This window comes from Pholis gunnellus, assembly GCF_910591455.1.
Source record: "Pholis gunnellus genome assembly, chromosome: 14".
NCBI lineage: Eukaryota > Metazoa > Chordata > Actinopteri > Perciformes > Pholidae > Pholis > Pholis gunnellus.
The window spans coordinates 8,127,475-8,153,618 of NC_136541.1; the positions used below are offsets into that span (position 1 = coordinate 8,127,475).

At 40.2% G+C, this 26,144-nt stretch overlaps 3 protein-coding genes and 1 long non-coding RNA gene across 4 annotated transcripts; 1 reads left to right on the forward strand and 3 right to left on the reverse strand.

Moving 5' to 3' along the window:
* Positions 1 to 1,221: 1,221 nt before the first annotated feature.
* Positions 1,222 to 12,897, forward strand: LOC306706277. The gene is made up of 4 exons (XR_013767366.1): positions 1,222 to 1,282; positions 1,530 to 1,717; positions 12,508 to 12,634; positions 12,778 to 12,897. It is a non-coding gene; the product is annotated as an uncharacterized lncRNA (long non-coding RNA).
* On the reverse strand, positions 4,823 to 7,538 carry LOC306705874 (nicotinamide riboside kinase 2-like). Its single transcript, XM_079172747.1, has 8 exons — positions 7,358 to 7,538; positions 7,170 to 7,260; positions 6,251 to 6,299; positions 5,855 to 6,029; positions 5,696 to 5,767; positions 5,506 to 5,612; positions 5,220 to 5,305; positions 4,823 to 5,133 (listed from the first exon to the last, which is right to left on the reverse strand). Exons 1-7 carry the CDS (start codon positions 7,381 to 7,383, stop codon positions 5,220 to 5,222), a joined length of 606 nt encoding a protein of 201 aa, XP_079028873.1. The 5' UTR covers positions 7,384 to 7,538; the 3' UTR covers positions 4,823 to 5,133.
* On the reverse strand, positions 9,357 to 19,649 carry LOC306706276 (caytaxin-like). The gene is made up of 13 exons (XM_079173277.1): positions 19,510 to 19,649; positions 17,121 to 17,227; positions 15,407 to 15,465; positions 15,099 to 15,326; positions 14,618 to 14,776; positions 13,196 to 13,298; positions 12,794 to 12,925; positions 12,585 to 12,671; positions 12,230 to 12,328; positions 11,901 to 11,936; positions 11,749 to 11,796; positions 11,343 to 11,389; positions 9,357 to 9,856 (listed from the first exon to the last, which is right to left on the reverse strand). Exons 2-12 carry the CDS (start codon positions 17,195 to 17,197, stop codon positions 11,350 to 11,352), a joined length of 1,068 nt encoding a protein of 355 aa, XP_079029403.1. The 5' UTR covers positions 17,198 to 17,227; positions 19,510 to 19,649; the 3' UTR covers positions 9,357 to 9,856; positions 11,343 to 11,349.
* Positions 19,650 to 21,624: 1,975 nt separating this feature from the next.
* On the reverse strand, positions 21,625 to 24,612 carry LOC306706040 (excitatory amino acid transporter 1-like; the record flags this gene model as incomplete). Its single annotated transcript, XM_079172951.1, has 9 exons — positions 21,625 to 21,760; positions 22,224 to 22,358; positions 22,584 to 22,778; positions 22,873 to 23,106; positions 23,325 to 23,517; positions 23,676 to 23,721; positions 23,812 to 23,854; positions 23,938 to 24,145; positions 24,510 to 24,612. The coding sequence occupies 9 exons, from the start codon at positions 24,610 to 24,612 to the stop codon at positions 21,625 to 21,627; spliced, it is 1,293 nt and encodes a 430-aa protein (XP_079029077.1).
* Positions 24,613 to 26,144: the final 1,532 nt, after the last annotated feature.

The window sequence follows — 26,144 nt, forward strand, 5'->3', positions numbered from 1 at the left end:
AACACTACTCTTAATAAGTGAATATTGTTGCATTTAAATGCAATTAAAAAACTTAAATAATCAATATAGTCAACAATCATTTTGTCATTGAAGTGCCTCACATGGTTAGTTTATCAACATTAATAAACATATCTCAGGTCTATTTCAATATACCAACATTATAGAACAACGTTGGAGCCACCACCTGGCTTCATGGCCTCGTGCAGGACTAAACCTCCACCACACGGCGGCAGAATGCATCTGTGTCACCATCCTGCCGGCACTAATGCTCTAAAGGAGCTTTTTTTTAATCATCCAGTATCATCCTGAGAGTCCAGGTCCATAAAACAAAACGCTTTTATCATTGATCATGTCGGTCCTGAATGGGATTTGTGTTTTGCAAACAGTCCAAAACCATATTGTCAATTTAATTATTGTTTTGACTCAATTCTATGTTCATAGAATTTAAAAGAAACAATAAATACTCTGTTACAAGAAAAAGTCATGCATTTAAAATCTTACTAAAGTAGAAGTACATTAGATTAAAAAAATACCCATGATGCAGAATGGCTTTTATATCTTCTATTCACAATGTTAATCTGTAAGGTAACTACTAAAACTGTCAAGTAAATATCTTGGAATAAAGAGTACAATGTTTGGAGAATAAAATTGCGTACAAGTAACTCTAAAATGTTATCTCAGTGCTTGAGTAAAAGTACTCAGTTACATTCAACGCGGCTGGTTACTGAGGATTTCAGACAAGCTGATCGCATTTAATAAAAGTTGTTTCAAGCAGTCATTCCCACTGAAAGGAGATCAGCAACACACATATAAAGTTAGTTTTATTGTACGTGTTTACTCGTTGATTTAGTTATTTGTATAGACAATGGATGTATTAAAAGGGGGCTGCATATGTACAATTATTAACCTCACTGATGTTGCCTATTCAACCACGTTGCTCAATGTGGCTTTTACATAAAGACTATTATAGCCTCATCTTGTTATTAGGTAGGGAACGTAGGTCGTGTGATATGGGTCACAATACACACACTGAGTGAGGCAGAGCTCAGTATGTCACCTCTCACATGAAGAGCCGTGGTGTGTGTTTCCTCAGCCAAATAGGGCATCAGGGTGAGCCTGCATGCTTTTCTATTCTTAGTCGCAAAGGAACCTTCCCCCTGCTCCAAGGTCCAGCCCCGCCCCGCCCTCCGCTGCAGTCCAGATTTATAAGAGCCACAGATCCTCGGCACTGGTTTGGCACAAGACTTCCTCAGCAGGACATGTAATCCACACAATTTAGCCAGTAAGTATTAACGCTGAATTCAGTCTTTCTTGTGTGTCTGACCTGGAAGTAAACAAATCACAACAAATGTTGCCACAAAAAAAAAATATTCTTTACTGTAAACTAGGAGTGCTTGTACATAAAATAAAGTTTCTGGTTGTTTTCATGGTACACCTTCAGCAGCAGCAGCAGCAGCAGCAGCAGATCTTTCCCCGAGTGAAAGACTAATTCTTTTACGCTTTGAATATATCTTATCCCATGAATATAGGTATCCAGGGCTGCTCACAGCTTTGCTTCTTGTGAGATTTAACGACGATGATGGTCTTAAAATGGTTTTACCACAAGAAGGAATACACCTGTTGTCTTCCCCTGAGGCCTCACACTGCCAGTCTGAGGAGTTTACAACTATATGATAAATCCAGAGGGTTTACCACAGATCATGGGGAGAAAATGCAGGTGAGATGCTGAAAGAAATGTGTGAATAAAATGAAAATGATTAAACAAATCTGTCGTCCCATTATGTGGACATTTAGTTCAACAAGTGTGAACTCTTAAATAAAACGGACTATTTTCTCTAACCTGAGTTGAAATAGAAGTGTCTAATAAATGATGGATTATATGTTATTTGACGACTGCAGATCATCAGGTTTCTTGTGACATGCTTATCATTGATTAGCCTTTGCCAAAATCAGCGCGGTCAGCTCTCCTCACATTTCAGGCTTGAGCATCATGCTGCTGTATCTATCTTCACATTTTGGTTCATCTACACGTGACAAATTGATGTTGAAGGCGCATAATATGTGAGCTATTAAAAACTGTCTAGTGAGTGGACCCTTAACCCAAACTTAAATGTTAATACCTTCTGATGTTCAGGGCTTTTAGCTTTACTGTGTGTGACTACTCCTCCTTCTGTTTTAACACTTGAATGAATTAGCACAACATGCCATTTATTTTTATGTGTTTTACGTCATTGCAAACCGATCAGGATGAAGTGTCAGTTACCTAATCACCCACTTTTTGACCTTTTAAGCGGAGACACTACAGGCAATAGCATTGTTTCACGCACTGGTCAATTTTTTGGTTTTAAGTCCGTTTTGCTTCTGCATCTCTCAAAAATTCACCAAAAGTTAGAATAAAATAATGCCTAATTTTCATATTTAAACATAACATTTTATTAAACTTGTAATACAAAAAATTGCGTTAATGTAAGTAATCAACGGTGGACGTTTGCTGGTGATTTCTATAAAACCTTTAATACCCTTAAAGACGAAATCAATGATAAACCCCTGTTCTATTTGTAGTTAGCATTTGAAAGTAGTATATCATAATTTGATACATGCTTTATAACACACTGTAATGTAGCTGTAAGCAGATATCAGTGTTTATTCATTTATTTATCTTGGTCTTAATATAAAATCCATCAGACAGCTGCAGCTCGTCTGGAATGCCTCACGGACACCAAGCCCGTGAGCACGTTGCTGTGGTCCTTGGCCACTGCATCCCGTGTGTCGAAGGCTAGATTCTAAAATCGTATTACTTATTACACCTTTTTAATGTTTTCTTCAAGTCTTTGTGTTTAATATACAGTATTTCTATAAAGCACTTTGAATCGCCTTGTGTCTGAATAGTGCTCTATGAACAAAAGGATATGACCTCTGGGCACCCATTAATTGGAGGATGCTGTAAAAACTACACTGTATCAGATACGTCCTATTGGAGACAAACACATTACATTAATAAGCAGTTAAATTGTCCTTATACCTGCTTACAGCAACATTATAGGGTATATTAAACCATTTATAACATTTTGTATATAGCTTGTAAATGCTTCAGTTGTTCACATATGTTTAGTCACAGCCGTAAATAATCCTGTCATTACTTCAGTGGCATAACCACAACTGTTCACATGCCTCAGGGGTCCCACACAGGGGATCTGTACAGCATGTGACAGCCGCTCGTCCCTCGTGTCCCTCGTGTCCCTGCCTCTCCACCTAAATATGGATGCCACGGCTGTACTTTCGGGGGGTTGCCATGGTGGCCGGTGACGTTGGATCACAAGGCTCTCACCTTACCGGCACGGTGGTGGCGTGTGGGGACTGGCCCCTGAGTCAGAGAAGGCGGCGGCGTAGAGTGTGGCAATCGGCAATTGGCTGTACACTCATTTAATATCTTCCCCTGACACCCCAGACCCTTGGTCTAAATATAAACTGACAGACCAGCCACGCCTCAGCTACGGGCCAACTGGTGGCAACTAAAGACTCCCAGAAACGTATCACAAGACCTTGAAAGCCCCCAACCCCCCAGCACACAACTCCGTGGCCCTGCCAGAATAATGTGCAGTGTGCATGATCAGGAGGGGAGATTCTGAAAAAGCCTATATGACACTAAATATTTAAAATATGCTCGGACTATAAATTCTCAGTCATCACTGCCGATCAGACACAAGTCATTTGTTTTATGATTCATGCTGTGGCAGATAGAACAGACAACCCTCGAAGTGACCGTATAATTCACTGGCTGTTTTAATATTGAAATATCAATAAAAGTGGAAAATGTACTGCTCGACGTTTCCATTTCAGACAGTGTCGGCCGCGGCTAGAGCGATGTGGGTGACTTTTGATCTTTAAGAGAAGTAAGTTAAGTTAAGTTGATGACAGTAATTGAAACCAATAAAGTTGACTCCTTTATTCTGCAAAGCTACGGGCTAAAATATAGAAAGGTGATAACAATATAGAGGCTTTTTAGATGATTTCATGTTCCTGGATGTGTTGTTAGCACAGCAGGGAAGCTTAACAAGTCTTCAACCACTCTGTGGCTGACTGGCCTTCCCGTGTGGAAGGTTTACAGTAATATCATGCAGGCATTTAGTGCTTTGGAGGTGTGTCCTGATAAGCGTTCCTCATCAGTTGACAGTGCATTTTTCTCTTAGCTTAGACATTATTACACCTGATGCTTCATTGGAGAGATGAGAGTGTAGCGGCAGACAGGAGGGAGCGAGGGATACGACATGCAGCAAAGGACCAACAGCTGGAATCAAACGAGGGACGTTGCAGTTATCTGGCAGGCGGCCAAGGTCAATTTACAAAAACAATAATTATGATAATATTTATTATCAAAGCATAGATGTAAAGCAGAAGAGATATCCATGGGTGCAGCATTACAAATCCAGTTCCAGGTACTTAAGTGGAGGATTAAACATAAAGCGCCTTTAATAAATATGGGCAAGTAAAACACACCAATCAGCACAGTAACCTTCCTCAATACCAACAAGTTCCTTTTGTTTTTCTTGTTATAGCCCATTTGATATTTATATGTCCTTAAGTTAAAATGAAGATTAAATCAGACCACCTTGATCTGGTTTATGTTTTTTTTCCTTGCAGTAAACTGCAATAGTTCATTTATTGTCTTTAAGACGAAAACCAGGCCACTTTTATTGAGGCTCTAAATTTCATCTGGATGATAAGGAGTCTCATTCAAGAGCCGCAGGATGTTATCAGTCATCCTCAATGTACTACATGTGTGTGTGTGTGTATGTGTGAAATGAAAAACAGGAAACACAAATTACATTGAATCGTTTCATTTGGTTGCGAGACACAATTCCATCCTCCAGTGGGCATTTGATCCGTTCACATTCAACCAGATCAGAGTGGACATCTGTCCCTGATGTTAAACACTGGGCGGTCCAGAGGTGGCTTATCTTTTAGAAAAAATTACACAGGACTATACAAAACACAGAACTTCTGCCATTAGTTCTTAATAAGTTACAGGATTAACTATTTACAAATTAGGCTTGAAGTGCAGAACCGGTGTTACACATTTAGGCAAAGTTATATTTACAAGTCTATACACAAATCCTTGTTGTCCCCGTCCATCTGTGGAGAAAGAGAGAGGAGAAGTTACTCACACTGACGCTGTCACACTGTCGGGGAAAATGTGGAGGATACTATTTTAAATATACCTATAAGTTGTTCAGCAGCGAGTTCTGAAAACTTTCATGTACTTTGTTGTAGATATTGTCCTTCGATGTCATCCCGTCAAGGTACTCTGTCCAGAAAAAGACAAACCGGAGGTGAATGACCGTAATTTATGCCAACAGTTAGCAGTTAAAGCTTTATTTTGAAAGGAGAGTGGGATATTAAGCTTGCATTTTGACATTAGGGGTGTGGATAGGGACACAGAGCTATGTATGCACATCAGTGGTCATGGATATTTAGTTTCAGATGGGAGGATCACGCTTTACATACCTATTCTGTCACAGTTGTTCTCCATCTCTTTCCTGTGTTTCAAGTACATGGGCCAGACGTGGCCATCGAACAGGCCAGGGGGGTCAGGGAGCGTGTATGTCCTTGTACTGCAAAAACATAACCAATGTTTAGAAGCCTATAATTTGTCCAACACTTCAGCGGAATCTGTATTAGGTCGAGAGCTTGTTACCTTCTCCTCCTTTTGCACTCCTCATAAGGAATGGAAATGTAGAAACATTTGTCATAGACGTCAATTAGAGGCCTGCAGAGGGGAACCGATGCTCAGATTAGTCAAAAGTTAAGAGGCCTGTAGGTTTCACATGAGCGCTCGCGTGAAAAAACGACTCACTTGTAGTTGTAGATGAGGAACCCCTCCACGATGAGAATATGGATCCCCTCCTCCGAGTCGGATTCCTCAGCTGCAGGCGACAGGCTGACGCCGTGTGAGCGGGCAAACTTGGCCGGGTTCTCCTGCCAGCCTTTCACAGTGTTGACCATAGCCTCCATGTCCATGGCGTCGATGACTGATACAGAGGTGGAGAGAAAAGAGCAGGCTTCACCACACATGTGAACGACACTCCTCACTAATGTGCTTCAACACACAGTAGTTGCAGTAAGTGAATGTTTACAGCATTCACAGAATAGATGATAGAATGTCACACAGTTTAGGACTGATTTTGAAGAAATGTGCAGGAAAGAAAAAGTACATTACTGCATGGTTTTCCTACGCAAAATCCATTCTTACCATCCCACTGTCTAAAGCCGTCCTCCCCGACTTCTATTTGATCGGGTTTCTGAAATAACAGTCACCAATAAAACATTGCTGCAACCTAGTAACCAGTTGGAGCTGATCACACCTGGACAGGACAGGTCAAGGACTCGTCTCCACCAAAAGTAGCGCACGTTGATAATTGCGGTTAAAAAATATTTTTTCAATGTTGCGCTGGCGAAATATCGGTTTCAATATCTCAAGACTCTTTCTCGAAATAAATTCATAACGTTTTTTTTAAAACTATACAGGAGGGTCGTAACGCTCACTGTCGCCTCACTTTAACACAAGTGTTTTTAAAGATGGAAGCTAGCTTTCTCAGCAAACTGTCTCAGACTGGAAATCGCAGTTTGGATTATTTGTAATAGTGCGGCCCTCGACGACACCCTCGATGTATTGCTAAAGCAGCATAATATGCCTTATACGTTTTTGCCTTATGGTAAATGACTGATTTTAAAAACAAGCGGTGATTGGTGGTAAATCAACCTTTACAGGCCCTGAATGCAACACGAAGAGATGGATGTGATAGAGATAAAAATGTTCTTGTTTCTTTTGAGCCAAATGAGGTTAATAATTATGCAATAAGTTGGTTGCCGGATTTGCAACATGATTGGACGAAGTCTGACTTTAAGTGGGGACGCTCAGCCCTTTTATTGGCTGTCCAGGAGACAATCAGCCAGATGTATTACTAGGCTGCTGTGATGACAGGACATCTGCAGGTCAGACTGGCGGTTCATTTCTAAAGTCAAGAGTAAATTTAACGTAGCAAGTGAAATATACTAAAAATAACAGTTACTATAACTCAACATTAACACAATGAAATAGTTACTGTAGCTTTAAGCTAACCAAATAGTGACTTAAAGCTTAAAATAATGGTGACTTTGATTCAGCTTACCTTGAAAAAGTCATCCTGGTGCACCACACAACAGTTGGGTAGTGTCTTTAGTAGTGTGTTTGTCAAAGTGGTCTTCCCACCGTTGGTCACTCTGAAAGAAAGATGAATTTCATTCCACACAGATGTGAGTTACAAAAGTTTTACCACAAGACAAACAGAAGGAGGTGGATAAATTAAACGAGACTTACCCTCCAATGCCAATGATGAACTTCATTTTGGCTTTGTTTGTGTCTTGGTCACCTTTGGAATTCAGTAAATAAAAGAAGGGAACCCACCCAAAGCAAACAGTCTACAAAAGGCTTCTACTAAAAACCTTTTCCTTCTCCTTTGCCACAGACGTTCCCCCCTTTTACTACTTCATTGATAGACAATCTCCTTGCCGAACATATATAGGATTTAGCTGCAGCGTCACAGCCTCTCAAACCAATCTCAACCCTTTTTCCATGCAGCCTATGAGTCGCTGCTTTACAGCCGGGCAGCAGCAGCGGGAGGAGGGGCACTTAGGAACCTCACAGTTGCATGAAAGTAGATCCCAAATGTTCCACCTGCTGTCAGGGGTCAGTAAACATATAGATAGATAATAAAAGGCATGGGAGTGGGGCTAAGCTGTTAAACTCACATTGAAATATCTCTTTGGAAGAGATATTTAACAAAGATACTGTGTAGACTGATGATGCTGATAGTTTAGAGCTTGTAAAATCTTTATTTGAGATAGATTTGATTGAAAAAAAACTGAAAAGACATGTGATTTAAGTGCAGATGTGATTATCATCAGGGAGTTTGTCATAGAAAAGGCACCGTGTGGAGAGGATGCAAGGGCTGCAAAATGTACAATCAGAGAGAAACCTCATTATTTGTCTTTATAGAGAGAAAGTTATCCGTGCTTAGATGGCTCTGGCTGGGTAAAAACTAGAAGCACTATAGTTAGTCGCCTGCTGCGTCACACATATTTCTGATGCAACCGGCTGGACTATATGTCCATCAGCCATGTGACCACGGTGTCCTGAGTCATGGTTGTACAGAAGGTCTGATAACAGATCTACCTCTTTGCAACTTAAGTTTATCAGCCCTGGTTGTTACACACCTCCGGTCGTGTGCAGTCTAACCTTGAATTCATTATGTGTGTACAGTGTTTTGAACAAATTTGTGTCTCTGACATTGTTCGTGTCAAAGACGGGAACTTTGAGTCCCAGCTTTTTAGAGCACAGGGTCTCGTGTTTTAGTGCCATGACATTGATCTCAATGTAAAAGAGATGCCCGTTGACGCCATGCCATGGTTCCTTTACCTCTTATATCAAAGTGATTGTTAGTTTTGTAACAGTGTTTTAGCAGTCTGATGATGAAGTAGACAGAAATTGTGGGTACAAATTTGGGATTACAAAACTGTCCCAAATATGCTCGGACATTTAGGGCACTAAACCAGGATGCATGTGTTGCACATACTATTTATTTCTTGAGGACGGATAAACAACATGAAAATACTAAATACTTCTATGCAAATATATGTTTAGCAATATCATTTCCATGAATAAGGTCTATTTTTCATGTCTGAACCATTCTTTGATTCGTTTGGTAACTGAGTAAATAACTGAATTTGGATAATAGACGACACAACTTAATGGTAAAAAATGTAACAAACATGCAAGATAATTTACTGTCTATTATTGGTTGTGTATTGTGTGTCCAACATATAAAAATAAAGAAAGGTCACCAGGAGAATTATGTGACCCCTATGAAGAACAACACAGGACTGTAAAGGGACACAAAGAACAGTGTAACACTCATTAACCGGCTTTATAAGTCATCAGTAACTGCTTGTCAAAAACATTCTGGACCAAACTACTGAAATACATTAAGAGGCAATAAAAACTTTGAACATATAAGGTGTAATGTACGCCTGTTCTGTGTCAGAATTGGATACAAGAGGTGACTCATGACAATAGCTTGATTTAGTTCATTCATTTGTTTATTTTTTTACAAACATTAAATGGCACATTTTCATAAATAACACTTTTAGCAATTAATTTGACTCTCTCTTTAAATATATTTCATTTGTAACAATGTATGATTTCCATCTTGTAAAAGTACGTTTTGAAACATGAGAAATGACAAAAATAGATGAGAGAGAAGTGGTATAAACAAGCATGCCACCCGCATATCAAACTCTGGAAAACTTGAAGACTGTAACACACGTTTGCATTAGTAACATCTACTGTAGGCCTAAGAAGAACAACATCAATGCACATTAGCTTTCAGTAAACGGCCATGAAATCAAACAATACCCATGCCTCTCATATCAAAAAACAAATATCTGTGCAAACCCCTTTCTCAAAAATATTTATAAGTATGTACACTTTGGAACGGACGATATTCCTTGTCTGAAGAAGATTGAGATTTCATCCAAGTCTTTCATTTTTCTTTAAATACAAGTCATGCTGTAGATGAAACTCAACTTGACATGCAGATACTTTTTTATTTAGCTATATCTTGTAATGCTTTGGGTGTATATTAACTTTTAGTTAGAAGCAAGCATGTCACTGAAAATATATTATTGGAGAAAGGATTGTCTTGCAGCTAATGGATCCAGTCGGGAGATTTAATCCTGTGCAACAAGCGTGTGACGGTGGTCGAGGCTGGCTTCCATTTTAATGAATGAATGTCCCTCATTGGCTCTTCAATGTAAAGCTCTGAAATGCAAATACAGACAGTTTCACAGTCTTTCTTTCTCCGTCACCCTTACCCTGAATGATATCATCTCCACAAAGACAACATTTCCTTTATAATCCTTAAATGTGGCAGTATGTCAATAAGCATGCACTCAATGTAAACTAAGTCCAACTTGACACATTGCCTATTTATTTCCCCCCGCTTCCTCCCTTGGCATTTGGATAAGTGATGGTGCCCGTGTCCATTCCTGGGATGTTGTCCATTCCTACAGCTGATAGCTCCTTAGATATATGGAGGCTGATAGGAACAGTCAGCAGGGCAGCACAGAAGGGGAAGTTTCTAAAATAACCCACCCCAACCTGCTACAGCGGGTATTTCCCCCAATTTCAGAACAGGCTGAGCAGCTGATTAAAAATAGAATCGATCGGTTGTGTGCAGGCAGGCTTAAAGAGATTAGCAGATGTGCTTTACGTAACACGGGTACGAAGGGAATACGATGTTGGAGGATCAGCTAACATTTCTTGGACGCAAATGTAGTCGGAATTTGAACACTTGAAACATGACTTTGCTAAATAAATGAGCTTGATGATCGACAGAAATCCCAAAGCACTATTTTTGGTGGTTCAGCCTTTGGTCCAGTGCTCTCAGAGAAGGACGGAGAGAGAAGTGTCCACACATGTTTGTTTCTTTACTTCTATTTATAATCAAGGGCTTGTTTTTTTAGGCAATTTGCTAACTTGAAATTCAAAACATAAAAGTGATTGTAATTAAAGTAGTTTTCTCCTGGTACCAATCCATGAATGAGATGTACTTTAAATTAGATGTGATTGTTTTATGATTATGTTTATTTTTATTTATTATATATTTCATTAATATATTATTTTATATTTGATTGTACATTTTAATATGTTATTATCATATAATCTGCTAATTATTTCCTGGAATAACAGATTAATTGTCGGAGCAATAAAACAGTATAAACGACCAACAGTCCGACCCCACAAGACATTTAATTCCCTTTAATATAAGACAAAGAAAAGCAGCAATTTTTCACTTTGAGAAATGTTCGGCATTTCTGTTCGATCAATGACCAACTTAATTTAATTTTCATTGACTAATCCTTGCAGATCCATTTGTGACGGAAAAAGTAAATAAGCTTTACATATTTTGAGAGAAGATTTGAGGAACAGATCTGAGTCATTCTGTCGGCTTGTGGTCTCGTTTGACTGGACACGATACTGTGCATTGGACATCGGCCCCCCCTGAACTGAGAGATGACCCTTTGGACCTTTGGTCAGTGACCCAACGCTTCAGACAGGCCAACTTCCAGCATTTAGCTGATTTACTGTATGTCTCTTTTGCACACATAGGCGTGTGTGTGTATGTGTGTGTCTGTGTGTGTCTGTGTGCGTGTGCAGACGAGAACATTTCCCTCTATGTCAGAGATTTATTACAGTGGGCTGACATTACAAACCAGCCTGGTGAAGTTGTAAAGGGAACCCTTACCTTAATGTCAGATGTCACGGCCAACCTCTGCTATCATTGACTTTGGCCTGAAAATGAGAGATTAAAGTCAAGCCATAAGTACATTATAAATATTTAGCATCAAGCCCAGATTAGGTTATGCTTTCTGTTTCTGTGGCTGCAGTTGCTCATATCCGATTTAAAGAGAAGAAACACACACATGGATTTTCTATTCAGCCCTTTACATCACATTTTCTTGATACATATTTTAGTGTCTAAACTGACGAAATGAAATAAAGTTGCATTGTGTATAATTGAGAGTGAAATGGTTTAAGTTTCACTTAAAATAACAAAATGTCTGAACATTTTCTATGCTGTAGTGCTGAAGTAGAAAAAAAAAAAAATCCCCAAATGGCGCTAGACTGTATGTACTGTAAAACGAGGTCACCTTTCTTTAGGCAGTGTTAAGTTGCTCTGCTGCTTCTCTTGCTGAAGTCTGTAAGTAAGACCGGCAAATATTAATACTACTGAGATGCAGGAAACAGAGTAAGCATCAAAACGGCTTTATAAGATAAAATCACATGGAAATCTACTGCTCACCTTTCCCTTTGTGCTTGTATCTTCTCATCATCATACCTTTAAAAATAAGAATATAAATCTCAGTCTGATGTACACATTACATCAACATACTTCTCACCAGTGGAACATAGAAGCTAAAAGTCCATTGGCATACACTATTGCAAATCATATGTTTACTTGGTTTAAGTTTAACAGATTCAAACAAATGCTATCAGTTACACTGACTAAATATTATTGAATGAAACACAGCTTGGATCAGGTTTAGTTTGATCACTGTGCTGTAAGCATGCAATACACGCCACACATGAGTAGTGTCTCAACAGCGCCCCTTGGTGGCTCAGAGTACTTACTGCAACACACACTCAGGGATCTGCACATGCTCCATGGGGATGATCTGGCTGAGCTCCTCCAGGGTGTGAACATAACGGATCTTATCCATGAACTTCACGCTGCAGAAAGCATCAACAACATGCAATCAATGTCACAAACGACCCATACACTGAACACGTGTATCATTTATCTGTCATCAAGCCAAGACCTTGTAGCACAGCTCTCGTTCTTATATGTTCTGAGATGGTCTGAATCATTATGTCGCAGTTCTGTAATCTATCTTCTGTCTGGTTCTTAGATTTCATAAGAGAAGAGCCAATATGTAACTCAACGGAGAGACTGATGGACTACAAACCACACTGAATGTATTCTCACCTGATGAAAGGTCTTGAGATGGCCAGCACGGTCCGGATAAACCACGTTGGGTGAGCAATGATGAGACACTTAAGATTCTTCCTCAGTCTGCAGGAGTAAATTCAAGTGTTTGTGATCCAGATTGTATCCTCATTTGTCTTTAGCGTCGACAACATTAGTTTTACATTCTTGACTTTATTCTTATTTCCATCAGAGTTGCCAAAACTTACTTCCTGTCGATCATCTGGTAGCATCTCCTCAGCCAGCTGATGCCGGGCATCTTCCTGCGAGGAGTCGCACCGTTCAGGTAAACAATCATGTAATCTTCTGCCACCAGCAGCTCCAGGCTGCTCACGACGTACCTGAGGACAGAGCAAGCGAGCTCAGATCTGACTCATATTGTACAGTAACATATAAGATGAAAGGAAATCCTATGTTCACATGGAGTGGAATTCTTAAAGTCAAATTCTTAAAGCCAAAATGAGTGTTGTTAAACTAACTCATCTTTCATTGCTCGCATTTTATGTTGATTATCATTTCAAACGTGATTTGACGCGCACATGTCATGGAAATAATTTCTCTAGTAATTTTCTTTGGTCAAGTACACAGTGCAAATTAAAAGACTCCCTTACAGGAAAAGATTCTCCATGATGTACGTGTAGTCCTCACAGCCACTGTCAGGAAGATAGCAGGCCGCAAACACGATGATGGCATTCAGACCCTCGCCATAATAACCTGGAGGAGAGAGAGGAGTCATTATTATGGAGCTCTATAAAACTATGAAAACTGAAAATGATCTGCATTTTTATCTTGTATGTATCAGTATAATCTTTTCACTTTGAAAGTAACCTGACCTAACCTGTGTGTTTTTTGCATGCTTTGTTGTGAACCGGTCTGATGAACGTCATTAAACATATTTTCAGTTTGAAGTACATGAGTTTCCCTTGTGCATGAAATTTGCTGTGAAAATATGTCTTCTTTTCTTTTATTCCTTCACGAGTTCTAATGCTGATGGTCTGAATGTTGTTTCAGGCTTTTCCACCCTGACAAGATTATTACAGGTCTGGAGAAAACTTGTAGTAACTGGTACAAAGCTCATTATAATTTTAAATATTAACCAAAAATGTGGAATTTTAACACCAACATCTATACGAATGCTCCTTTATTGGTTCTTTTTTACGTGTCATGTATATCCAGGGGAATTAAATGCATTAGGGTTTCAGTTGTAGGCCTTCTTAAGCATTATGTTTTTTTGACAATGTCTAAACAATGCAGATACCTCTCGAAAGATATTCAGAGTTTGCTTTACTGAAAGTCTCATAGCGCCACTTCCTCATGTTAAACCCTGGCAGCGCTGCAAGTAAAGAAGAGTACCATCTTCCTATTATTTGTCCACTTCATTTATATCAATGAGGGTAGAAAAAAAAACAATCAGACACCTGTCAGTATAATGAATCTTGTTCATCAGCAACGTACTTAACAAATGATGTGAAGAGTGCAACGAGTACAAGCCAATCAAGGCAGAGTAGAACAACCGTACATAACAGGCCACACAACTGCTAATGGGTGTGAAAGAGGTAAGTTTGGCATGTGGATGAGATGACACTTCAATATTAGCTAGTGTGCCATTAGTGAAGCTGAAGGTTGCTGGCCCCTGTTCTAAAATAGTCATACAGTAGAATTACATCATAACCTTTGTGAGGGCAAGAATTACTGCAGGGCTGTGTAAGGTTTAACAGTAAACCTAATAGACGGCCGACTGAGAGTTTCTTCCTGTACAACTATCCACACATGTACTCTTTTTGATGGACTTTCACTATAGTGACATGAAGACCCAGCTATATTTGGATGGTCTTTGGTTGAGTGCAATGTTTCTTTCTCCAACTAAGTTAATAATATTTGAATAATAAAACTAACTATCACCACCTTTGATCAAAACCCGTTCTGTCAGTACTGGTCTTCCAAAATCCATTTTGCATGAATCCTAACATACACTTGAGCCCACACACACACTGACACTATTTGAATAAAAGCACACACACTCGTTTGCTAACCTCCATGTGTGACAACCCTCAGGTATGGTCTGATGACCTGCATGTCAATCCTCTGCTCCTGGTCACCGATGATCACTGTTCGCCACAGACGACCAGATGAGTCTCTCTCCTCTTCACTTTCACCTGGAAGACGCTTGGCGGTGGCCACAGGAGTGTCATCTATACACAAGGTAACATAAAACGGTTGTCGGTCACATTGTTTAACTGTCCTTCCCCACCTGACTTCCCTAACACTTTTAAAATCACACAAACGACAGAGGCAGCTAAGGATCAACTTGCTATAACAGTCTGCTATTAAACTTCAACATGATTCACAACATGTGACACTAACTAATTAAACAATACAATTAAATGTTATGAAAACCTTTTTAAAATGTATATCCAATCAATTTTTTCACAGCTCCCACAATATTATTCTCAGATTTGAGAATACTTTCAATATTGATCGTCTAAACGGAATATCATTTGACCTCTCTCTTACCTTCCCACTCCAGCTCGTTGCCATTGTTGATAAACTCCAGAGAGTCGGTTTCATCGGGAGTCTCCATGTCGTCTACATTGATGTCCAGGTCGTCAGGCGTTTCCAGATACTCATCAGAGAGCACCGACCCCTCGCTCTGATCCAGGGAGAGGTTCATGTCGGGGGCGACCAGAGTGCGGCGCTTACGCTGGGCCATGGACTCGCCCACATTCAGAGTGGTGGGAGGATCTGGACAGGCACGGCAGGAAAGTTTAGATACAGCATATCTTAAAAGTATGTTGCTAATGCGGCGTATTTATTCCACTTACTGGTTCTGTTGTCAGTGAGGCCACATGAAGAATCAACATCTCCATCCTCTGGTAGTGGCCTGCAGAGAAAGACATGAATATGCATTACAAATAGTATCAATAAAACAGTAGACAATAAAACAGAAAAAATAGAAAATAGAATGACGTAGATCAGAATTATTCTTTCTCTTTAGCCTTTTGTTTTTCTGTTATCAAGTTAAAGGTGCTCTATGAGATTGGGAGCATTTTGATTGTCTCTCAACAGCTCTCAACATGGCAACGGCTAAGCTGGTGGCTCGCAGCTAACGCTGCTAGCAGTGCTAACAGTGCAAACTACCAAAGTGATGACAGAGCTGACAGTGTTTACCTGAGTGGGAATCAGAGGGTGATTGCTATGCTTCCACCTCAACGTAACTCCACTATATCTTTACACAGCAAACAGTTTACTGCTATATTAATGCTCTGAATCCCGTAAATTGCACCTTTAATGAATGTTTTGGTTGTTCTTTATGTAATTTATAGTTATAAGCATTAACATGAAATTGCTACGATCAATAAAAAATGAAACACTATAAAGTATGAGCATGTCGTTTGTAGCATTTTCACGCTTAGTATTTTGTTGTTGGAGTGGCGCTTTTGTTATTTAACAGCTGGGTGTCCTGGGAAAAAATATGTGTTGTTTGAGAAAGCAACACCGGTAATTACCAACTCCCCTCTGACATTATAATAAGACAGCTGAACCGTCAATGCTGGGGGCACAAGAAGGCCAGATTATAGTAGAGAACACTCACAGACACACACACACACACACGCACACACACACACACACACACACACACACACACACACACACACACACACACACACACACACACACACACACACACACACACACACACACACACACACACACAGACACACAGAGGGAGAAAGACACAGACATTAACACAGACATGCATAGACAAACACGCCCTAAAACACCACAAGCATGGGCGAGCTGATGGAGCTGTTTGGATAATTGCTGTTATTATGTTGTAAGTAGCTTTGTATTTGTAAGTTAAAGACAGCTCCAGATATTCAAAAGTGAATTAAACAGTAGGGAAGAGAAAAACAGTTTTTAAAGAATTCTTAAAGGTTTCTCCTCTATAGATGTCACGTTTAAACTATCTGCCACTATATTCATTATACTGTACATAACCATTACTCCTCCTCCTTTATCTACATTATTTGTATTGTGTAAGCTTTAACCAACAGAGCTACCAGAATACCATTGTGATATTATTATACCGTATAAATACCACAACGACTTGCAGCTGTATTTAAATGTTGTGAACACACTGAATGTCCTTGATTAATCGGTTTCCTCTGGTCATTTTCCACAAACACATTTCCTCTGCTGTAGAAATAAGTCGTGCCAGTAAACGAGTGGCTGGCCGACTATTTTTCCATTGCTGGACACTGTGACGTGTTTGACTTGTCGTGTTTTTTTTCTCTGTGCTGGCTGCTATTTTGTTCACTGACATGAAACAACATAATCACGTAACGACTGCATCAAGGAAAGAACACACCTGCTGCCCTTCAGCATTCAACAAAACCATCAGAGCTGGCTCTGTTTGTCAAAGCCTTCGCACAAATCAGACAAACTGCTCACACACACACACACACACACACACACACACACAAACACAGACACAGACACAGACACAGACACACGAATACACACACACAGGACTACCTGGGGAAGTCTTCATCCTGCCACTCATCTTTAACCTCCATGCTGTCCATGCGTAAGGTGGCTTCTGCTGTACCCATCCTCTGCCAGGGAGGACAGGCTTCAGCTAGCTGTGGTTGACAAACAATTGAAACAATGAAAATCAGTAGGAGTTAAGATCTGTTAAAACATACAGTAATTGTAGCTGTTTTAAAGGGGCACTCCGCCCAGTTTATAAAACCCTGAGGATTTCATTAGGATTATCTGAATTTTAGCTTGAGACACATAATTGCGACAGACAGCCAGCGTGACAAACGTGAAGGTGTGGAGTTTGAAAGATGTGTGTGTTCATCAGAAAGGGAGGGTTTAATGAAAGACACTGTCCCGTTGCATTATGGGAAATGTAGTATTCCCTGTTTTTGGAGTTTGAAGCACACTAGGAATGAAAGATTAGGATATCTTAGCTAATCCTTTTGCTTCAATTTAGAGCACTGCTTTTTACATCTCTTTCTTAAAGGTCAAACACCCTTATGGGTGTGGTATACTAAATTGCTGGAGTGCCCCTTAAGTCAGTAAAAGCTGACTTATCACTGCAAGTCAGCTTTTAGGAGCTGTAATCAAGAGCTCTGGAGAGCAGCTAAAAAACATAACATGGGTGTAATGAAGAATCAAACCAACAACATTTATCCTTTTCTAACAAACACGATACATAGCAAATGTATCATTATGACAGAAAAAGTCAGTTTCTTAAAACACGAGTGCTCGTTTGCCATTCCCTACACCCCTGGGGAAGGAGACAAAAATAAAACCCAACATTGCTCATACAGCCCCTCAGGGTGATACGAGCAAATCACATGTGCCACCATAGAGCAGATAGTCATCTGAACTTCCATATTTTACATAACCAAATCAGAAATGAAACAGTCTCTATCCAACGCTGCTCGTCATTTTCTTGTGTCGGTTGCTGCAGGCTGTCATACAAGGATCAGTCATGCACAGAGTGAACATCATGTATGAGTCTCGTGTCAGAACTGCGCATATGGGGGAGGAGTGTCCATCATCGCTGTCCCGGGCCGGAGTTCATGCTGCAGCAGACTTTACCACAGTCCATTTGTCCACTGGGATGGCACTGATGTGCTACAGTGAGACACATCCGAGTCTATATACTGAAAACAACTGAGGTCTAAAAGGCACAGGCCCCTAAGGCTCCATGCTGCTGGAGCTGCTGTGTTCTGATTGGATCTAAGTGATGGTTGAGGTTTTACACTGTACTGTCCCATGAGGAAGTTGCAGTGTTTGATATATGGTTGAAGGGGAAATCCTAAACGTCACTTTAATAAAGATCCTTTTGGCACACTTTGATTCACCTTCCTCTGTTGTCATAGTCTAATCTTTTCAAAAAAGGCTTTGGAAAACAGGTTGATCATTTTCCCTGCTAAATTAAGAATGAAAGAGGGGAAGCCGAGGATGAAGTGGAAAATTCACACGGACCGGTGCGTGTGGTTTGTTGCAGATGTCTCTTGTCAAGCCTCAGCTGCTCATACAGTGAACTGCTGATTGATGGACACAAAGTAATGTTGCAGTAGCACGCGGTTGGTAGGGATTTGAGTCCAGATGGCAGAGCAGCTTTCATTTAACACTATCTTGTGAGCTATCCAATGTTTTGTGCCTATTGAACCAAACCCGTAACAATAGAAAATCCTATGCTTGTGCATTTTGTTTAATAGATATTTGTCTTAACATGTCTCTTTCTTTGACATACAATAAGCAATATGTAAGCAAAGAGAGCTTCCACTTCAATAGAACCCCACAGTATTCGCTCCTCCTCTGCATTATGAATTTGTTTATGTAGCTTACAGTTTAGAGATAAACATCAATAATATTGAATATTTATGACCAAATAAGCAGCAATCAAAGTTAAAAACAAATGTAGGCATAATTTGACAAACTAATCCTCTTCAACAGGATGGCATTGCTGTGGTTTGATCAGATTAAATCCTGACTGGATTACACAAAAATAAGTGAACTACTTTTTTTTTAAATGAGCCCTGTCCACTTCAAGCCAGTGAGAAGAGCACGGAGAAAGAACATATCCAATGTGAAATAGTAAAATTAGTTCTAAATTTGGCAACAAATATTTGTGTTTAGGTTGATTACTTATATGAAAAGATGATGCAGAATGGACATTTTCAGGGCCTTAAAATGTGTGTGAAAGGAGAAAAGCTATTCTGTCACGACTGCCTCCTTTCCTTATCTGACGAATGGAAACAGACACCGTCTCAGCCATTTGATTCACAGACAGTCGCAGAATGAAACAAAGCACTGAAAAGGTCACTGATCGAGAATCTGTCCCCTAAAAAGCACTTAATTCAGCCAAAACCAGAAAAGGCATAGCTCCTGTAAAGGTACTCACATACTGTAACGAGGAAGACTTCCTCTTCACCGTTTTGAAAGCTTCCCTGTGTTGCCTTCAGATGTCCCTCTTTATTTTCTTCCTACTCCTCCTTAAATGTGCCTGAGCAGAGTGAGGGTCATCATTGTTTACATCTGCAGGTGGGACACTAGAGTGCCCAGGGTCTGGGCTGCTGGAGGATTCTTGCTGTTCTCTGATGCTTCTAATGGAGGCTGAGGGAGAAACTGTTTCCTCCTGCAGAGAGGACGGTTAGGAGAGTCAGGGTCATCACAAATCAAACGCCATCCCGCTGTCATCGTTTCAGTCTCGTCTGCAAATCATATCCCATGCTATATTTTGGAATACAGATAATCCTCGCCCTGCGCCTTCAGCTCGTGTCATGATCTCTCTTCTTCCCATCTACTTCTGCTCATCTCTGCTGAATCCCCCCTCTACCCTCCTCCTCCCTCTGACAACACTAATGCCCCCCAGGCTCTAATCCTGATGTGATGATGTCACCCGTATGTGTTGTGATGGTTATGTAATCACACCTGCGTACCTTCTCTTTGATTCCCTTTGGCTGCAGGGAGTCAGGATCAGCTGGGTTTTTTCGCCTCACGTTCAGAAAATTTTGAGTCCATGATGTAACGTGTTTCTATCCTCCTGCGCGCTGGAAAAAATGGAAGTATCTACTTCAACACTGTTCCCTGGCAACAGCATCTTCCTCCCTCACACACTCACAAAAACACAATCTCTCTCTCTCTCTTGCTTTTTCTCACAATCTCTATTAAGCTCTCTCGCTCTTGACGAAACCCCGCCTCCATATGCATTCCCCTCCTTTTCTCTTGCTCCCGCTGTGATGCCTACACCCCTCCCTCCCTCCCTCTCCTGCTCTCCTCACAGATGCACTGAGCTCTGGGCGATGTCATGACACAGAGTGGCTTTGCTTTGGCATTGCACTTATCGCCCAGTGGGGGCAGCCACAGCTTCCTATTCTTCTCTTGCCATTGGCTGCTTGGCAGAAAAATACATTTCGGGCTGTGTTTACAGTTTTCTATTAATAACGCTACTTTGCACAGTGAAATACTGCAACATGCCCAGACTTGTGACTAAAAGCATTTGTTTCCCCACAGATCTGGATCCGTGGCAAACAAATGCATTGAGGGATGTTGAAAGATGCTGAATATAGAGTAGATAGCTTCAGGTGTTTAATAACATACCAGCATTGTTTTAATGACTCATTTGACAAAATAATTTGGTAGGTTGTCAGTTTTTCGATATTATTTCAACTAAAAGGCGTGCCTTGCTTTCAATAGTGGATTTAAATACGTGGCAATCTAAAGATGTGTGAGTCCTTTTCTATAGTTTTCTTTAGTCAATAAGGTGATATGATCTTGAAATGTTTAATTTTTCATAACTGTACATTCCTGCAGCTTTTTACAGAGGAAACAAAACAAAATCACGTTCAGTTCCAGGTCAACACTGTATTGAGTTTACTTTAGTGGACCATCATAAAGTATTTAGCAGCTCGATGTATTTATATGCATCGCCCCTGTGTAACTGGGTCATCGAGATATTTTTCTGTTTGATGTCCTGCCACCAGATGGTGGTAGAGTGTTCTTCATGAAAGACATCTGCAGTGCTGCAAGGAAAGGTCTTATCATGACATTTAAGATACATGGGTTGTAATGACCTCTACAATAGTACTAATAAGATGGAGTTCAAGAATAAAATCTAAAGAGTATAGGATATTAAAAATGTCTCTCTATATCTAAAAAACAAACAAAAACATATTTTCACAATCCACAAAGTACACTGTTCTGTTCCTATCGAAAGCAAAACATATCTTACATACTAATGGCAGCCAAAGGTCTAATCGTAAAATTGTAGTATTATTGGGGTGAAAACAGACTAAAAATAAACAGAAATTTATAGAATACAGGGACTCCAGTATGAGGGTTATGTCCGCTTGTGTCTCCAAAACAAGTCACTCCTTCTGATACCAGCAGGCGCTACAAGATTATCAACTTCTACTGGATACTGGGTAATAAAACGAACCTCGTCAGTTTAAAGACAAAGAACAAGTATTTTGCCATTATTCTTAGCCAACACAGATCCTGTCAAGCCTCATGAGGCTCAGAACTGGGAGCTTTCCTCCACCAAGCTCTGATCTGCAGGGCTGGAGCGCTGCAGCTCATGTGTGGACAGATGCTGCACTACACTCACACCAATACAGTCCCCCAGGACATTGGTGGTAGTCCGCAGACGATCCCTATCAACGAAGAAGAAGATCTGAGGTTACATTGGGAACTTATCAGGGTGACTTGACCACAACTACACCTACGTTTAGGGTTGAAACAAAATGTAAAGTTACAGGATACTTTTAAGGTTAAAGTTAACCATGTTACAGGTGAACTCAATAACATTATTCAAGGTTTATTTATAGTCATTCTCCAACACAGGCTTGCCAAATTTTCATGGGTTGAAAATGGCTCAACACGCTATCTACTGTTTTAAATGAGCACTGAACCTTGCAGGCCAATGCTGAGTCAACGGGTTGGGACTTATCTAGGTCATGAAATTATATATATATATATATATATATTAAAAAAACAACATTAATCAGTCCCTCAGCACACTCAAATCCACACCCCAACCCCTTCTCAGCCCCCTTGCCCACTATTTTTTGCATTTTTCCAAAATTTGAAACTGATATTGGTTCCATGTGCACTTACAGAATCCAATCAACCATCATGAGCAGTGATATATCTTCAGTGGGCAGTCCAGCTGACTCCAACACAATTAACATGGCTGCCATGCCGGCCTGTGGGATGCCCGCTGCACCAGTGCTTGCAGCTGTCACAACAAAACTGAAGAGTAGAAACAGTGATGGTTATGAAATGTAATCCTTGCGTTATTTGTTTCAAGCATTGAAAATACACCAACTCAACTCTACGGGAACTAATCTGATGTAAGGACTGTACTTTTCCATCTCTATCTCTGCTAAGTCTTCAGTCACTCATGGGAATTAATTTAATGATTAACTGAACAAAACAACATTTGACCAATCTGAGCTCAATGTGTTTTGAGTTTACCTGAGGGCAATGATTTGACCCAGGTTAAACTCCATATTATTAATGTGGGCAATGAATAAAGCAGCTACAGCTTCGTAGAGTGCTACACCATCCATGTTCATTGTGGCCCCAATAGGGAGCATGAAGCGTGTCACTCGTTTGTCCATGTTGTGATTTTCCTCCATACAGTAGAGGGTAACAGGTAGGGTTAGAGAACTGTAAAAAACAACAACATATGTTATAAAAAGTTAGCTGCTATTCCACTGTTGTTCATGTGTCTGCCATGTTTAATATCAAGACTCTGGCTCACCTTGATGCGGTCCCAAAGGCAGTGGTGAGAGCTTGGAGTAGACCGAGCATAAATCTGAAGGGGTTCTTTCGTGTAACCATGAAATAGATGAGGGGAAGGGTGAGGAGGCTGTGGATTAGGAGGCCAGCGGTTACAGTGAAAGCATACATGGCAACTTCGCGACCCATCTCTGCAATGTCTGTCACCTTCACAATCTGTCCTGCCAGTAGGAAGAGGATTCCCACGGGGGAATACCTGTGATACAGAGGTGAGACACAGCAGAGGGAGGCAATGAGAGAGGCTCAATGTTGATGTCAGTGATTATATCCATGTTTGGGTGTCTTCTCACAATATTTCCTAGTTAGCATAACAGGGCCCACAAGAACAGAAAGTGATAGCTAATGCAAGTTAAAATGTGCAATAACAAGACTACACACAGCCGGTGTATCTTCATGATAGCTTCCTGTGCTTACCAGATGACTATGTTGACCAGCTGCATAATGGCTTTGTTCAGGCAGTCAAAGAAATGCCTCAGAGGTTTTGCCTCATTCTCCATAATGCCCAAGATGAGGCCAAAGGCAACAGAGAAAACCAGCAGACCCAAAACATTGACTCCGTCTGAGGTTCCCGGCCCTGGCACTGTGTCATCTATAGGCACTGTGTCATCTATAGGGGCCCCAAGGAATGTTGTTAAGACTATGTTGTGTTGTGACAATGTAACAACAGTAATGAAGATCAGACATATGACATACTAAATATAAGGGACACTGGTTTAGACAAACATTTGGCACCAATATGAATAGAACAAAAAAAAGGAATCTCACTCTTTTCACTGGTTGCCGTCACACTCCTGGAATAAACGGTTTTGTACTAGATAAAAAAGTATAAGCATGTTAACCATTGGTAAGTATGAAACAGTGCCTATATCAATCTAGAACAAATAGCTCTTGTAGATCTTACCTTTCTGAAACAAGCTTCCACCAAATTTGAGGGAATCATGTTTCTATATAAAACAAAAACACTGATTAGGTGTTTTAACTTCCAATAGAAACATTATATGTTCCCTAGGAATATTTTAATACACACCTGATTAAATCTAGAAAGGAATCCACAATCTGCACAGCCTCTGCATTACCACTAGAGGACACTGAGGCAGTCCTGGATGATTTCCCTGGTTGCAGGAGAACAGCTAATGCGATGCCAGTGAATGCAGCAATAAATGTGGTGACCATGTAGTAGCTGAAGGCCCGTAGCCCAATTTTTCCATGAGCCGTCTTGTCCACAGATGACATTCCTGAAATAAAAAACATATGGATTTGAACCCTATCTATTACATTAACTCAAGTTCAGATGTTTCAGGGCTGGCTACGTAAAAATAATCAGCTAATGTACAGGATCATATAAAGTGCAATAGATGTCTTTGGGGAAACTATCGACAGAATTGTAGGAGCACTCAGACTTTGTGAGTTTGTGAGCCTCTGCTCAACACATGCCCTGTGCTCCACTTACATTTGTCTTAAGGCTTAGTAACAGTTGCACTAGCCGCTAGTGTACATTTTGTTTATCTAATATTATCAGGAAAATATTACCATATGTTACCGGTTGATTGAAAATCATGCCTGAAATCCAGTTCAACCAAGCTGAAATGTGGCTCTAACCTGCAATCACACTGGAAATGATGAGAGGAAGCACCAACATCTGCAGGATTCTCATCAAGAGCTCTCCTGGAAAGGTTAAATATCTTACATCCTTGGCTGACATATTAATGTGTCGTAGAGCAAAGCCCAGGCCAATCCCTCAGAGAAAAATAAACACAAAGTCAGTATGACCGTTAAAATACCACATGCAGTAGAGACAATACACTGCTGGATAAGTAACTAATACAAAGCAAACAAGTGGCTAGTTGCTATTTGTCATTGTCAATGATTTGGTAAATTCATGGCAGATTAACGCTCCTGTTATGTTGTGGGTCAAATTGACCCGTTTCAAAGTTTGAAAATCTAGAAAAAATATTTTAAAGTACTTTTTCTGTATGAAACTTCGTCTGCTTGCCTGAATTAGTGAAATCAACGTGAAAAAAAATAAATAAAAAATATCATGTATTTGCAACCCCCCCTGCAGGTTTATATAACAGAGATGATGTTCGGGTCAATTTGACCCGGCAGTGAAGTGGAGGCTATAAGGGGTCAGAGGGGTCAAGTTTAGACCATTTCTTTCTTTGAAAATGTGAGACAAAGTATCTCTTACTCCTCCCAACATGTTTCACCCCATTTCACACACACACACACACACACACACACACACACACACACACACACACACACACACATACACACCCACACACACACAGGTGCGGTCTCACTACCGCACCTGTGCGAGAAAGGAAAGGGGAACCTTTTTTTTTCTCGCGGGAAAACTCCGCCCACACTCAGCAGGAGAGGGGAGAAACATATGAAACATTACACTCTGCAGATACATGCAACATAAACATAAGTAAAGTTTACTTTCAATACAAATCCTTATGACTCATTTGGCTTGATTTTAAGTGAGCGGGTCAATATGACCCTGAACAGCAGAGGTGTCTCATCTCCATTTATCTACATCACCCCATGAAAAAAATAAAGTTTCAAAATATAAAAATAATTTAGAGAAAAATACATGTTATGGTAGACTAATGCAATTTACATCTAGGTTTTTCCAATGTACCTAAAAAATAGTTTGAACATGTATTTTTCATTAAAACGAGTGCGTTTTCCTCATTGAACTATGATCTATGGAGGGGTGAATTACTTCATTCCACTAAATACTGATTGAATTGTTAGTAAGGGTGTTGGTGATGAGGTACAAACTATATTTATTAGGATTTTTTGGTTTCTGACAACTTTTGGATGATTAAACATGCACCAGGTCATATTGACCCGCGAACATCATGGCTGTACCTAAGAAACGAACATAACAGGAGGGTTAAAAGACAATGTTCAGGTTTTACAGGAGAATAAATTACAGTATTTGAAAACCACTTACCTGATGCAACAGCGACCATTGTGAAAACAACAAAAGCATTTCTCATGAGTAAAGCCATAACCTTAGATCCATTCTGGGACGATACATGACCTGAGGGCTTATTACATTTGAGGTTTGTTTGGGTTTCTTGGGGTTCTGTAACCTTTACTGAGTCCAACTCAGACAGGTCATTAAGGCTTGGCATCATCGCCGAGAGATCTGAAGATAATTCCCTACAAACAGCAAAACACAGATCTCTAGCATTCATAGAAAAAGGACCATTAAGACAT